Source organism: Vigna unguiculata, chromosome 4, assembly GCF_037176805.1.
Source record: "Vigna unguiculata cultivar grain cowpea cultivar isolate G323 ecotype 2 chromosome 4, ASM3717680v1, whole genome shotgun sequence".
Lineage (NCBI taxonomy): Eukaryota > Viridiplantae > Streptophyta > Magnoliopsida > Fabales > Fabaceae > Vigna > Vigna unguiculata.
Window position 1 is genome coordinate 49,171,751 of NC_140795.1, and position 14,346 is coordinate 49,186,096.

General features: G+C 37.9%; 2 protein-coding genes across 3 annotated transcripts; one reads left to right on the forward strand and one right to left on the reverse strand.

Annotated features, from left to right (window-relative positions):
- The first annotated feature begins 4,105 nt into the window (after nt 1-4,105).
- Nucleotides 4,106-12,682, forward strand: LOC114182688 (mediator of RNA polymerase II transcription subunit 33B-like). Of its 2 annotated transcripts, none has more exons than XM_028069603.2 (10): nt 4,106-5,071; nt 5,264-5,580; nt 5,706-5,797; nt 6,170-6,521; nt 6,978-7,188; nt 7,949-8,063; nt 8,194-8,355; nt 8,994-9,660; nt 10,534-10,740; nt 11,346-12,682. In XM_028069603.2, exons 1-10 carry the CDS (start codon nt 4,377-4,379, stop codon nt 12,464-12,466), a joined length of 3,939 nt encoding a protein of 1,312 aa, XP_027925404.1. In that variant the 5' UTR covers nt 4,106-4,376; the 3' UTR covers nt 12,467-12,682. The 2 variants fall into 2 exon arrangements, with proteins under 2 accessions (XP_027925404.1, XP_027925405.1); XM_028069604.2 differs by having other exon boundaries at nt 4,107-5,071; nt 11,349-12,682.
- A 401-nt stretch (nt 12,683-13,083) lies between these two features.
- Nucleotides 13,084-14,115, reverse strand: LOC114181508 (uncharacterized). The gene has a single exon (XM_028067981.2). It carries the CDS (start codon nt 13,865-13,867, stop codon nt 13,385-13,387), a length of 483 nt encoding a protein of 160 aa, XP_027923782.2. The 5' UTR covers nt 13,868-14,115; the 3' UTR covers nt 13,084-13,384.
- Nucleotides 14,116-14,346: the final 231 nt, after the last annotated feature.

A 14,346-nucleotide genomic window follows, 5' to 3' on the forward strand; every position in this document is an offset into this window, starting at 1 on the left:
TCTGTTTATGTTTTTCCGTGTTTGTTTTTGTGTCTCTATCTTTGTTTGTGACTGTGTGTGTGTGTCTGTTCTGTGTTTGTGTGTGTGTGTGGGTGGGGGGGGGGGGTGTCCATCCCGTAATTGTATATTTCATTTGGTGTATCAATACTATTAAAGGATGTTCAAAGAAAAAGTTGTCTTTTTGTATAATAAGTTGAGTGCAATGAAAAATATGTAAGTTAACAGGTTGTCAATCTCTAATAATACACTCATAAAAGGAGAAATGATTTGTATGGAAATTCTAACAATCTTATTTAAGATGTTTATATATAAAAGTTCTTACATGCACGACAAAACTAATGATTCAAGTGATTTTGAGTGACTTTACATAAATTAAAAGTTTTTGCATGAAATAGTGCTATTGAGCTTTTCTTAGTCTAAGTTTTCTTAAGAAATATGAATATTGTATTCATAGAGAGTTATCATTATAGCACTCAAACAACTATTTCATTGTAGCTGGGGTGATCATGGATTGAATTTTTAATGATTCAATCCACATCCATTTAGATCTAAATAATTGGATCAGATTTTCGATCGAAATTCATTTTTTCAGCAGAACTAGTTTCAATTTTTTAAATTCCAGATCCAAATATTTGGTTCAAGATTTAAATCCATATCCAAAATATTTGGATTAAGTTCAAAATTTAGAAATCATTTTTTGATAAAAGAAATTTAAATTGAATTTTTAGAACTTGTGTCCCTAGGGCCAACACCATCTGACAGATTTTTTGTCAAGACCAACTCGGCCGAATTTCAGCATGGGACGGACTCGGCTGACTTTTATTCGTGGCCAACTTGGTCGAAGTTTGGTCAGGGTTGATTTCGCCTAATACGTCCAAATTTTGGCCAGAGCCATCTCAGCCAAATATGGCCACTTTGGCCTAGGGCCTACTCGATCAAATTTTGGTCTGAGACGACTTGACTGAATTTGTCGGTCGGGGCTGACTTGATTGAATACAGCTACATTTCGGTCACGACCTACATGGCGGAATATGGCCAAATTTTGGTCATGGCCGACTCGGCTGAATACAGCCAAATTTCGTTTGGGGATAACTCGACTGCATACAACTAAATTTGGGCTAGGACCGACTTAACCAAATTTTGGTTGGGATCCACTTGACTGAAATTTCGGTCAGAGCCAACTCGGTTGAACACGAAAAATTTTGGTGCGACCGACTCGACCGAAACGACTAAATTTCGTTTGGGGTTCGACCAAATACGACCAAATTTGGGCCAATGCTGACTCAGTTAAAATTTTGGCCGAGTCGACTCGACTGAATTTGGCCAAATTTAGATCAAAGTTGACTCAGATGAAAATGGATAAATTTCATTAGGTCGAATATGACCAAATTTGGGCTAAGGGTGACTCGGCCAAATTTGGGCCAAGGGTGACTCGGCCAAATTTCGGTCAAGGTTGACTCGACTGAATTTTGGTCGAGGCCAACTCGACTGAATTTGGCCGGGGCTGACTCAGTTAAATACGACCAAATTTTGATTGCAACCGACTTGTTAGAACATGACCAAATTTCGTCTCGGGCTATCTCAACCGAATATGCGAAATTTGAGCTAGGACTGACTTGGCCAAATTCTGATTGGGCCCGACTCGATTTAATTCGACCAAATTTTGACCGGAGTCGACTATGCTGAATATGACCAAGTTTTTTATCGCGGCCGACTCGGTCGAGTACGTATCAATAGTTTTTTTGCATAGTGACCTACAAGAACATATTTTCATTAAACAACCACCATATTTCGTATCTTCAAACTCCTCTCAAGTGTGTAAACGTAATAAAGTCATTTATAGCCTTAAGTAAGCTCATAAAGACAGGTTTCAAAAACTTAGCTCCACTTTAAAGAGTTTCGAATTTTTAGTAACAAGAAGCAATCCTTCCCTTCTCACTAAATTTACAAATGGTGTTACCATATTCATATTGATATATGTAGATGACATCATTATTACTAGCTCATAATATGTTGCTATCACCTCTCTCATTTCTACTTTAAATCATCTTTTTACTTTAAAAGATCCCAGTCCATTACTTTTTTTTCTTGACATAAGGACAACATGGACATCTTAAGGGGTCGTTCATCTCTCGCAAACAAAATATATCTCAAGGTTATTTCTTATAAGCAAATTATGCAAAAGCTTCTAATTTTGGGAATTAGGCTTATTCCAATTTTAACTTACCAGTTACTTGTTTCATGGCTTTGATTTGAGCTACCAATCCAACTATGGAAACTGAAATATCGATATTAATATCAAATCTTATTCTATCATTTAATAGATCGAATGATAAGAATATTTGGCCATCTGTAATGGAAATTACATTTACAGAAATATAAGCTGAAACATCTCCCGATTGAGTTTCAACTATTGGTAAAGCAATCATACTTTCTTCGCCTAATTGAGAAATTAATTTAGTGGCTCTTTCCAAAAGATGCAAATGTAAATAAAAAACATCCCTTAAATAAGCTTCGCGACCTGGTGATCTTCGTAATAGAATAAACATTTGTTGATAAGCTTGTGCTTGTTTGGAGAGATCGTTATCATCTTACACAAGATGGATCCACAACTTTTGAAGATCTTAATCTTTACAAATCAACAATTGACACTCTTCGATACATCACCCTTACACACCAGAAAACTGCTTATGTTGTCAACAAAATTTGCTAATACATGCATAACCCTCAAGAGCATCATTGGAAAGTTGTCAAACGGATTTTAAGATACTTGGCTAGTATTGTCACTCATGGATTACTTATTACTTGTTCGTCTTCATCAAATTAATTCTAATCGGTTTTAGTGATGCTGATTTGGATGATAAAAAATCTGCAATGGGTTTTTATGTTTATCTAACAACATCATTTCATGGCTCTCTCACAAGCAAAAAATGATCACTCACAGCAATATTAAAATTGAATACAAGAGCATTGATGTAGTCTTATCAGAAATTATGTGGATCTCTTCCCTTCTACATGAGTTTCATCTTTATTCTACTAATCCAATCATCTATTCAGATAACCTAGATGTTGTGTTACACTCGACTAATCCTATTATGCATTTTCATACAAAAAAAACTTTGAATTAGACCTCTATTTTGTACATGACAAAGTTTTGATGCAACAAGTCAAACTTGTTCATCTTCCCAACAAATATCAAGTAGTTCAAATCATCACTAAACTTTTATCTGTTATTTCTTTTATTAAGTTTAGACATAAATTTAAGTTGGAATATAATTCCACCCTAAGTTTAAGGGAAATGTTGATATATATAAGTTAGATATATAATTTGTTATTTCTGTTAATAATGCAAATCTTTCTCCCCTTTCTCTTTAGTACAATATCGACTCATAAATAACGTAAAACTATTGAATAATACATGTTAATTGTTTGCCTTGAGAAATTTTATCACCATGTATTAGACCGAATATAATAAAATACAGTTGAAAAAGTTACAATGACACAAATGAAAGATATTAACATCATTATACCATGTTTATATCCATGAAAACTTTCGCTACATGTTTTCTACGATTATTATTATTATTATTATTATTATTATTATTATTAATGTACATATTCTCGATTCTCAACCAAATTCTACGTCTCCCTTCTATCATTTATCTCCTTGATGCAACCGAGTTTCAGAGACACGTAATACTGTGACACCAAAGGCTTTAGCTTCATATGTTTCTTAGAAATACTTTTCACACCCCATATGTTTCCTCTACAACCCTTAAATATTAAAATCTTCGATTTACTCTTCTGTTTAAAGATGTTTATTTTTATATAATTTTTTTAAATTTGTGAAATCCATAAAATACTTCTAAACTATTACACATTTGGTGACAATGATGGAAAGAGGGTGGCCAACAGCAAGGGAGTGGTGGGTGCAAGGGGCAGTTTTGCCTTTTGCTCACTCCGTGGAAGTGAAGGAAGAAAAAAAAAATGGGGGTGCAGGAAGAAATGCCCTCCATGTCGAGAACAAAAGAAGCGGAGGCCCAGTGGCAGGCCCTGAATTGGTGGTTTGAATGATTTGAGTGGTGGAGTGCGTGAAAAGAGAAGGAAAGAGACGAAGATGTTGACGAAATGATGGGAATGATTCCATTCCATGCTTTGAAATGCTGAGACTCACTTTATGAAAACTTTGAATACTGAACAAAAGCCCCGTCCAAGTTTGCTTCATTTTTTAAATGTCCCAATCTTATCTCATACAAATAATAAATCACAACTGCTACATTTTTTTTTTTGTTTTTCAAAATTTGAAGAAGAAGATGAAGATGGTGTGAGTGAAGTCTGAATCGAAGAAACTGCGAAGTGAAGAGATCGATCGGTGAATGGAAGCGATGGTGTGGGAGGGAGTAATGGAACTCACCAAGTGGGCGCAGGAGAAGAAGACCGACCCTCTGCTGTGGTCAATTCAGGTCAGCGCCGCCCTCAACTCCGCCGGCGTCTCCCTCCCTTCCGTCGACCTCGCACACCGTCTGGTCTCCTACATCTGCTTCGACAACCACGTCCCTCTCGCATGGAAGCTTCTCGAGAAAGCCATGGCGGTCAGAATCCTCCCTCCCTTGCTCGCCCTCTCTCTCCTCTCCACCCGCGTCCTCCCCCACCGCCACCTCCACCCCGCCGCCTACGCCCTCTACATCGACCTCCTCAACCGCCACGCCTTCTCCCTCTCCTCCAACATCCACTTCCCCAACTACCCCAAGGTCATGGCCTCCATCCACCACGCCCTTCGCTTCTCCCACCTCTACTCCTCCTCTTCCCACGACCCCCACCCCGGCCTCGTTCTCGTCCACCTACTCTTCACGCTCGTCTCGCAGTTGCTCGAAGCTTCCTTGGACGATGAGGGACTTCTCCAACACAAGCCCCGATGGATCGATGTCGATAACATGCTCATTGACGCCTCCCCCAACCACACCAAAGACACCTTGCACCGTAAAAACACTGCCATGGCTATTGAGACCATCTCTCGCTTTCTTCACCACAAAGTCACTTCCAGAATCCTCTCACTCGTTCAGCGAAACATGTAAGCCTTCGTGTTATCATGCTACACCGAAACTTTATATATACGCCCCCATTATGTTCTCCAGTTAGAATTGAAGTTGAATTGGTTATGCTTATTCTCAAGCTCGTTCTTATGGGAGAACATTGACAAAAGAAGCACCTTAAGAACTGCATTTATTTGTGTTTACGCTGACTCGGTGGATGTTATTTGTAGGCCAGCGCACTGGGGACCTTTTGTTCACCAGCTTCAGCGGCTTGCCGCGAACTCGACCGTGTTGAGGAGCTTGAAGCAGGTCACTCCTGACTCGCTTTTGCCTTTGAATTTTAACTCCGCTCCTGGGATTAAGGGTTTGTCTTCTGAATGGAAATCGACACCTAAGCTTGAACTCAGTGCCGTTGTGGCTGCCTCTTGCGCGGTTCAGTCTTGCAAAGATAATTGGTCTTCTCTTTGGCTTCCTATTGATCTTATCCTTGAGGATGCAATGGATGGAAATCACGTGGCTGAAGCTAGTGCTGTTGAAGTTCTTACCGGTAAGCATAAATTTCAGTGGCGCAGTGGTTACTGGACTCAACGGTGAATCTGGCAATGATAGGAATTTATTTTTGTTCATGCGTTGTTGAACTGCGTGGTTGAAGTGATTGTTGGCTAATTGCAGGGTTGGTTAAGGCTTTGCAAGCAGTTAATGGTGCTGCATGGCACTGTGCTTTTTTAGGTTTATGGATTGCAGCACTACGGCTAGTTCAAAGGGTAAGAGTTGATCCGAGGTATATTAATTAACTAGAATTTGCTGTAGGGGATGATTTCTTCCATGTGGAAAAAGGGTAATTCCTGAAACGAAATGCACACTAGCAATTTCATATTTTGGACAGGGACAAACACTTTGTGTGTGTGCGAGAGAGAGATAGACTGCTTGATGGACTTAGCATGTGTATGATAAGATGTAGTCACCCAAAGAACATAAGATATTGCAGTATATCTGTTATATATTTTACTTTGTTGGTCGGTTTACATTCAACTGATTTACTGGTTTTTTACAAAATGCAATTAGTTACTGTAATTTTTTATGCTATTGGCCTCTGTTCCCTTGTTTTAAGACGTACACATTCCCCCATTTTTTAGGAGAGGGATCCAAGTGAGGGTCCAGTGCCTCGCCTTGATACCTGCTTGTGTATGTTATTGTGCATTACAACCCTTGTAGTTACCAACCTTATTGAAGAAGAGGAAGGGGAACTCATTGAAGAAGCTGAACGTAGCCCTACAAATCAAAGGATGGACAAGCAGGCTTTGGGAGAGCGTCGTGGGGAATTGGTTATCAGTTTACAGCTATTGGGTGATTATGAAGATTTACTCACTCCACCACAATCTGTTATTTGGGGATCCAATCAGGCCGCTGCCAAGGCTACTTTGTTCGTATCAGGACATAGTGGATACTTGGAATATACCAATGTGAATGACTTGCCCACCAACTGTTGTAAGTAATTGCTCTTATAATATGAAACACTAGTGGTGTTTGGTTTGGTCATAGAAAGAACTCACAGCTGGAGTACCTAACTTAAAATAAAAGCAGACAACTTTCGCTTGTATCTTTTGTACAGTTATAACTAACATGTAAGAAATTTCGTGATTAAGAAAATGACAATGTAGGAATACTAGTGAATGCAAACAGGCAATATGGATCAAATATGGATATGCTTTCATTTATCCTGTTAATTGTTACTTAATAAATTTCAGGGCTATTCAACTTGACCTTCGCTCAATCTCTATCATGCTCCTGATATTTTTGTTGTGAATGATCAAGTTTTCTCTTTTCTTCTGATTATTTTGTTCTCAGATGTGTGCTCTTATAAGGGTATCTTGTGTTTGTCTTGGGCCCCTTATTATACCTCTTTGGTTTGAGAGTGATAGCTCATCATGTTTTTTCTTGCAGCGGGCAACTTAAGGCATCTGATTGTGGAGGCTTGTATAGCAAGGCATCTGCTTGATACCTCCGCGTATTTCTGGCCCGGTTATGTCAGTGCACCTTTCAATCAGCTGCCACATAGTATTCCTAACCATCTACCTAGCTGGTCATCATTAATGAAGGGATCACCACTGACTCCTCAATTGGTTAATGTCTTAGTTGCAACTCCTGCTTCTAGGTATGCTGCTACCTCATATCATTTCTGTAGTCATACTCATACATTACATGTGCTCTGTAGGAGTGCTATATCCACATGGCAAGGCAGCAATGACAACTCAAAATTATTATCTTGTCTAGTTTTTCTATTTCACTTTTCTGATTCCTTTTCAGTTTTGGTATGATAATACAATTTTTTTTCTATAGTATGTATCCTGCTGTCTATATCCCTGCCCCCCCCTCCCCCCAAATATGAAAGGAAAAACAGGACTTTTATAGTTATCTTTAATATGGTTTGCAAATACGTACTAGCATAGAGTTAATATTGAAATACCATAGATACACTGCATATATTATTTAAAGAGTTGTTAAGGAGTACCTTTTCTTAATTAAACTTGGGCAGGGTAGTAATAACTCTATTGGTTTATTAATCCCATCCATTGTATCTTGGATAATGGACCTCATTTCATCTGGTAAACAAAATAGAAAATTACTTGTATCAAAGGCAAAGTAGAAATGCATACGTAGATATTTAATAGAGATAATGCATACATAGATATTTAATAGAGATAACGCATACATAGATATTTAATAGAGATACGCATTCAAAGTGTGCATTAATGTGTTTTTGAAAGTAGTAGCTGTCCAATTGACTGTAGTATGCTAATACCTGGGCTTCAGTTATACTTTTCTGTTTCCTGAAGTTCAGGGTACCATATGCTCTATTTGTATATTTACTTGTGGTAAAACAACTGAATTTAAGCTCGTGGATGTAATGGAAGCTTAGCAGAGATTGAGAAAATATTTGAATTTGCAATCAATGGCTCGGATGAAGAAAAGATATCTGCTGCTACCATTCTTTGTGGGGCATCTTTAGTACGTGGTTGGAATGTGCAGGTGATCCCAACACCATTTTCATTTTATTTTCTTATTTGCTTTATTCTCGATAATTCATTTTTGTTTGCTTCCATTCCTTTTCAGTTTTTGATTTTTTACTCATGATTGTAATGACTATCTTTGGATGTAGGAACATATCGTTTTTTTCATAGTAAAGATGCTTTCACCTCCAGTTCCTCCTAAATATTCTGGGACTGAAAGCTATTTGATCAACCATGCTCCTTTGTTGAATGTCCTTCTGATTGGAATTTCATCCGTAGACAGTGTTCAGATATTCTCCCTACACGGTGTGGTATGTTCTGATTTAATATAGCAAGTGGTGTACATTCTTGTTTCACTCAAAGGAAAAAGGAAAACTAATATGAATGACATAAACGCTTTTTAGAACAACCCTACCCTATGCATACAGACAAAGAAAAAGATTACCCAAGCATTACGAAGACTACATTGAAATATTTCCCTAGTCAATATGATTTCAACACCCCACCCTAGATGCTCAAGACTAGACATATAGAATGTGGACAAATGTGGGTGACATTGTAACGGCACCCCTATAATTAAATTGGTTATATCTCTAGTTGATACTAGATTCCAACATGCTCCTTCACACTTAGGATTGGATATTTAGAGTGAAGACAAATGTTGGTGGCCCAATGACATCACCCATGATGCCTAGGAGTAGACATTTAGGGTGTACACAAATATGTGTAACCCAATAACAATTATCGGATATGCTTTAATACCATATTAGAATTAAATTTTAGGGCCTAACTCAAGCTCCATAAAACCAATTTATATGGCGAGGGTTGTCAAAGTTTTATAAGAACTACATTGGTCCCTTCCCTAATCTATGAGGAATCACAATAATAACTATTGAAGCTTTTAGTTTGTTGTCCTATTCTATGTATTCATTTTAATTTCTTCTTTCAGGTTCCGTTACTTGCTGCTGTTTTGATGCCAATATGCGAAGCTTTTGGATCATCTGTTCCTAATCTCTCATGGACTGCTGTTACTGGTGAAAAACTCACTTGTCATGCAGTGTTCTCTAATGCATTTATTCTCCTGTTGAGACTATGGCGGTTTAATCATCCACCTGTTGAGCATGTGATGGGTGGTGCAGCAACTCCAGCATTAGGATCACAGTTAGGTCCTGAGTACCTTTTATTGGTTCGAAATTGTATGTTAGCATCCTTTGGGAAATCACCAAAAGATCGAGTAAGTTGTAGAAGATTTTCAAAAATGATAACTTTTTCTTTAGAGCCTTTATTTATGGAATCCTTTCCAAAATTAAACATTTGGTATCGGCAACATCGAGAATGTATTGCATCTACCTGTTCTACACTTGCACCCGGAGGGCCAGTTTCTCAGATTGTTGAAGCGCTACTAAGCATGATATGCAAGAAGATAAATCGAAGTGCTCAGTCATTGACGCCTACAACTTCAGGAAGTAGTAATTCATCTTGCTCTTCACTGGATGATGCTCTGATGAAACTTAAAGTGCCTGCATGGGACATCCTTGAAGCAACTCCATTTGTTCTTGATGCTGCTCTTACTGCTTGTGCACATGGAAGACTCTCTCCCCGTGAATTGGCTACAGGTTTGCTCAGTTCACTCGTGGATACATTCTAGCCTCTTTTTTTTTTTTTTTAATTGCTTATCATTAATAACTGTTCCAGGATTACACTGAGGCTTTCATGTTATAAAATGTGAGAATGTCAGTTGTGGACTAATGATGATCAAATATTGAACATGGCTCATGACTATCGGAATGACTTAGCAAGTGAAAAGATTGAATACAAGTGCTTTTTTTTTTCATAAAAATGATATTGTTCTACCAAACTCTCTTGTCCACTTGTCACTGAAATAAATTGTGTTTGCTAGGATTGGGAAGATAGTTAGGAAAGTTATTATAATTAGTTGCTTGGAGGAGTTAGTTCTTAGAGGGGATTTGCAAGGTAAATAAAAGGAGGAGGATGCAAGAGAAGAGGCACCCTCTCTTGCATGTTTAACTAAAATTGAGGACGTAAGAAAAGACTTGGTCATGTTTGTTGTCCTGCTGCTACGTTTCTCCCAAATCCAGATAGGTTTGTGCTCACTACTACTCTTGTAGTTGTGTACTCCCTAGTGTGGACGTACATGTTTGGAGTGCATGCCAATTGTTTGACAAAATCACTGGTGGTGTAGAAGTTTGCAATTAAGCTAAGGAACCATAAAATTATCAAGCAAAATTAAAAGGTATTTTTTAAAAAACTTCATCTTAGTAGTGTCTTCAAAGATGAAGGCTAGGCCTAATGCTAGGTAAATCCATGCTTCTTTAAGTTGTGATAGATTAACTTATTGGAACAATTGTACGGTAATTAAAAAATTCTAAGTTTGGGAATTCATTGAAATGGGTTGCCATTGTCTTATTTTTTAAGTTTTCTTTAGGCAGCTGTTTGCTTAATAAATCATCTGCCTGATTTCTATCTAGGTCTCAAAGATCTGGCTGATTTTCTTCCGGCAACTTTGGGAACTATTATAAGCTACTTGTCAGCTGAAGTAACACGAGGCATTTGGAAGCCTGCTTTTATGAACGGAACTGATTGGCCAAGCCCTGCTGCAAATTTATCTATTGTTGAGCAACAAATCAAGAAAATTTTAGCAGCCACAGGTGTTGATGTCCCTAGCCTTGCTATAGGTTTGTCAAGTTTACTTTCTTTAGATGAATCCTTCTTTTTGAGTTCAATTTATCCTTTCCTTGGTGATTGTTGTTGCATTTTTCGTTTTCTCCCTATAGACCAACTAATCTGTCATGTTCTGCATATTCGTAGTTATTTTTTGGAAATAACTCGTGGATGATGAATTAGCTACGGGCTATATGATTGACATAGAAATATGAAGTCATTGTCTCCAGTTTTTGACAGATCGTGTTTTCATTACCTGTTTATATGAACATCAGCCAAAAATGAAGTGAACGTTCTCTATATATGTTAGAAATATGAGAAATGTCTATTGATATCATCTTTAGAATATTTGAGTATCTGTGATGATCTCATAGGACCATCTTTAGAATCTTTATAATCATAGGGATATTTAATTAGAACCAAAGTTATTATAGTATGATTTATAGACATATCATGTTCACAGGAATAAAATTTTCTATAATTATTTGTATCTACTGTAATTATCTTGCATAAAATAGACTCCTTTGTGTAGTCCAGACAGTTTTCAGCATCTCTTGTATCTTTTTTTCTATCTTTGACAAAATTGATCAGTTGACACTACTTCTCTAACTGCTGCTAGCAGATGGTAATGCTCCAGCTACACTTCCTTTGCCGTTGGCAGCTTTTCTGAGTCTCACAATAACATATAAACTGGATAAATCTTATGAGCGCTTCGTTGTTTTGGCTGGACCATCTTTGATTGCCCTTTCTTCTGGTTGCCCCTGGCCATGTATGCCCATTGTTGGTGCTTTGTGGGCTCAGAAGGTGAAGCGTTGGAGTGACTTTTTTGTATTCTCTGCTTCTGCAACTGTCTTCCACCACAGCAGGGATGCTGTAGTTCAGCTCTTAAGAAGTTGCTTCACTTCCACCCTTGGACTTGGTTCTGCCTGTATTTATAACAACGGAGGTGTTGGCACGCTCCTTGGTCATGGCTTTGGTTCTCACTTCTACAGAGGGATCACTCCGGTTGCTCCTGGGTTTCTCTACTTAAGAGTTCACCGGTCTATTAGAGATGTCATGTTTTTGACAGAAGAAATTGTATCTCTTTTAATGCTTTCGGTTAGAGATATAGCTAACAGTGGGTTGCCCAAGGGTGAAGTGGAGAAGCTAAAGAAGACCAAGTATGGGATGAGATACGGGCAGGTTTCTCTTGCTGAATCAATGACACGTGTAAAGCATGCTGCTCTTCTTGGGGCTTCGTTTCTTTGGATATCTGGTGGTTCAGGTTTGGTTCAATCTTTGATCACAGAAACTCTACCTTCCTGGTTTTTGTCAGCGCAGGGGTTAGAGCATGAAGGGGCAGAACCTGGAGTTGTTGTGGCTATGCTGAGAGGTTATGCACTTGCGTGTTTTGCCGTACTTGGTGGAGCGTTTGCCTGGGGTATCGACTCTTCATCACCAGCATCAAAACGACGACCAAAGGTTCTTGGGATTCATTTAGATTTTCTTGCAAATGCACTTGATGGAAAAGTATCTCTTCGCTGTGATTGTGCAACCTGGCGTGCGTATGTGTCAGGGGTTATGAGCTTGATGGTTAGCTGCACGCCACTGTGGATCCAGGAGCTTGAGGTGGGTATATTGAAAAGAATGAGCAACGGATTAAGACAGATGGATGAAGAAGACTTGGCTCTGCGACTGCTAGAAATTAGAGGGACAAGCGTCATGGGTGAGGTAGCTGAAATGATCTGCCAAACTAGATAATAATAACCTAACGGATTTTATACTCATTTCATTTGCTAGTTGCTATCATTTCTGTACATAGCAATGTAAATTTCATAATTTTGTATTATCCCATTGAATTTAGAGCAGTTACGTTTAGGTAGCAGTATGAACCTTTGATCATAAAATGTATTACAGCAAATATTGTCTTAATGTGTACTTGTAGCCTTAACAGATTCATGAAGATTTTTTTCAACACTTGTATTCCCTAACAAGCATATTTCGTTATGCATTTCCCAATACTAGCAAGTTCAGTATTTTTGAAGACTACATCACCATTACTATTAAACAATGGTTTGGAATATGTTGTTAGGACAGAATGAAATAGAAAAAAATGTTACTGTTTTCAAGACAGACGATTTGTTATATCACAAAATGAAATTAAAGGATGAACTGTGTGAATTATTAATTCTTGTTTAAGATGGTTATTAAATTTTAAGTTTATGTCATTATGATCTTTGAAGATAATATTTGTATATTAATGAAGTCTCAAATCAGTATTAATTGAAAAAACAAAACAACAAGTTTGAGAAGTCAAATAATACACACGATGTCCACAGACAAGAAGAAACGCGTAAACGAATTGGAAAGCCTTCAAGTTGTTTTCTGAAACCACCATCATCTAACTTCACATTCCTTCAATCTGGTAATCATAACCAAATCTTGTGAAATAAACATCATTAAATTTCGCTCTCAATCCCAACTAAAATCCAACAACAATAGAGTTGAAGTTTTCTACAATGAAACCTAACAATTGAATATAAGAATAGTCTAACAATACTGCATGTCTAATGTCTTGAATTAGTTTCAGTAATACATACAATTCCAATCACAATAAAGAAAAAAAAAAATCCTAAACAGTTCCAATCACAAGAAAGCCAGAATCTGCAGAACTTCTGATTATGATCTTGCACACAGTGGTTCCTCTGCTATGGTCTCAAGCAAAGGTTTCTTTGACCTGGTGATGGACAACCTGTGCATGAACTCGGGGCTAGAAAACTCTTCAATGTCGTCAAGCTTCAGCTTTGTCTCCTCCACTTGTTTCTCAGGAACAACTCTGACTTTGGCAGTGACCCTTTTGGCAGTGAGTAACAAGGCACCCATGTCAGATGGTTTGACCACAGAATTAAGCCTCTTCATGGGATGCATCACATAAACATTCCCATACTCAAGCTCTTCATCTGCGTTGAGTGCACAAAACCTTCGTCCAATATGCAGAGACCGAGTGTTCACCACAAAGAAACTTGGCATCTCAAGCATCAGTTCTGCTGCTTTAACTCCTTCTTCAAACTCCTCAATCTCACCACTTGGAAATATCACCTTTATGCCTCTCCAATGCTTGTTCCCTGCTGTTGATAGAGTGCAAGAAATGTAGTTCCCCATCTTCTTCTTCTTTCAACTTTGAAAACACAGCTTCTTTCAACTTTCAGTGTCTATATATAGAAAGAGAAAATGTGATGTGAAATGGTGTAGTTAATTAAATACACATAGGGTTGACATTGTAACAGAGTCCGCGTTAGTGGCAAGAAGAAGCTTCTGTGCCATTTTCGTGTAGTTTCTGATAACTTGTTTACTTCTTCCTCTATATGTTTAGAAACGGAAGCTTATGATCTGTAGCCATGACAGTGTACGCGTGAAACGCAAATGCAATAATATTCCTTATAATTATTATTATTCCTTCACCACAGATGACAAATCCCATTATCTGCAGTGGCTTCCGCATAAAATAAGGAAGTGACTTTATTTATTATATTATAGTATGTATACTTTTGGACGCAAAAAAGTTTCATCAAAATGCATGTGAATGTGAATTCACGGATTTGACAATTTCTAAAACACTGGTTTCGAAGCTTTGCGTGACT

Bases quoted from the DNA above. Each gene is read 5' to 3' on its own strand.
- LOC114182688 (XM_028069603.2), top strand. From the start codon at position 4,377: ATGGAAGCGATGGTGTGGGAGGGAGTAATGGAACTCACCAAGTGGGCG. The intron at 6,522-6,977 runs GTAAGTAATTGC...TTTTTCTTGCAG, and splicing joins TGACTTGCCCACCAACTGTT to CGGGCAACTTAAGGCATCTG. The intron at 7,189-7,948 runs GTATGCTGCTAC...ATGTAATGGAAG, and splicing joins GTTGCAACTCCTGCTTCTAG to CTTAGCAGAGATTGAGAAAA.
- LOC114181508 (XM_028067981.2), bottom strand. From the start codon at position 13,867: ATGGGGAACTACATTTCTTGCACTCTATCAACAGCAGGGAACAAGCAT.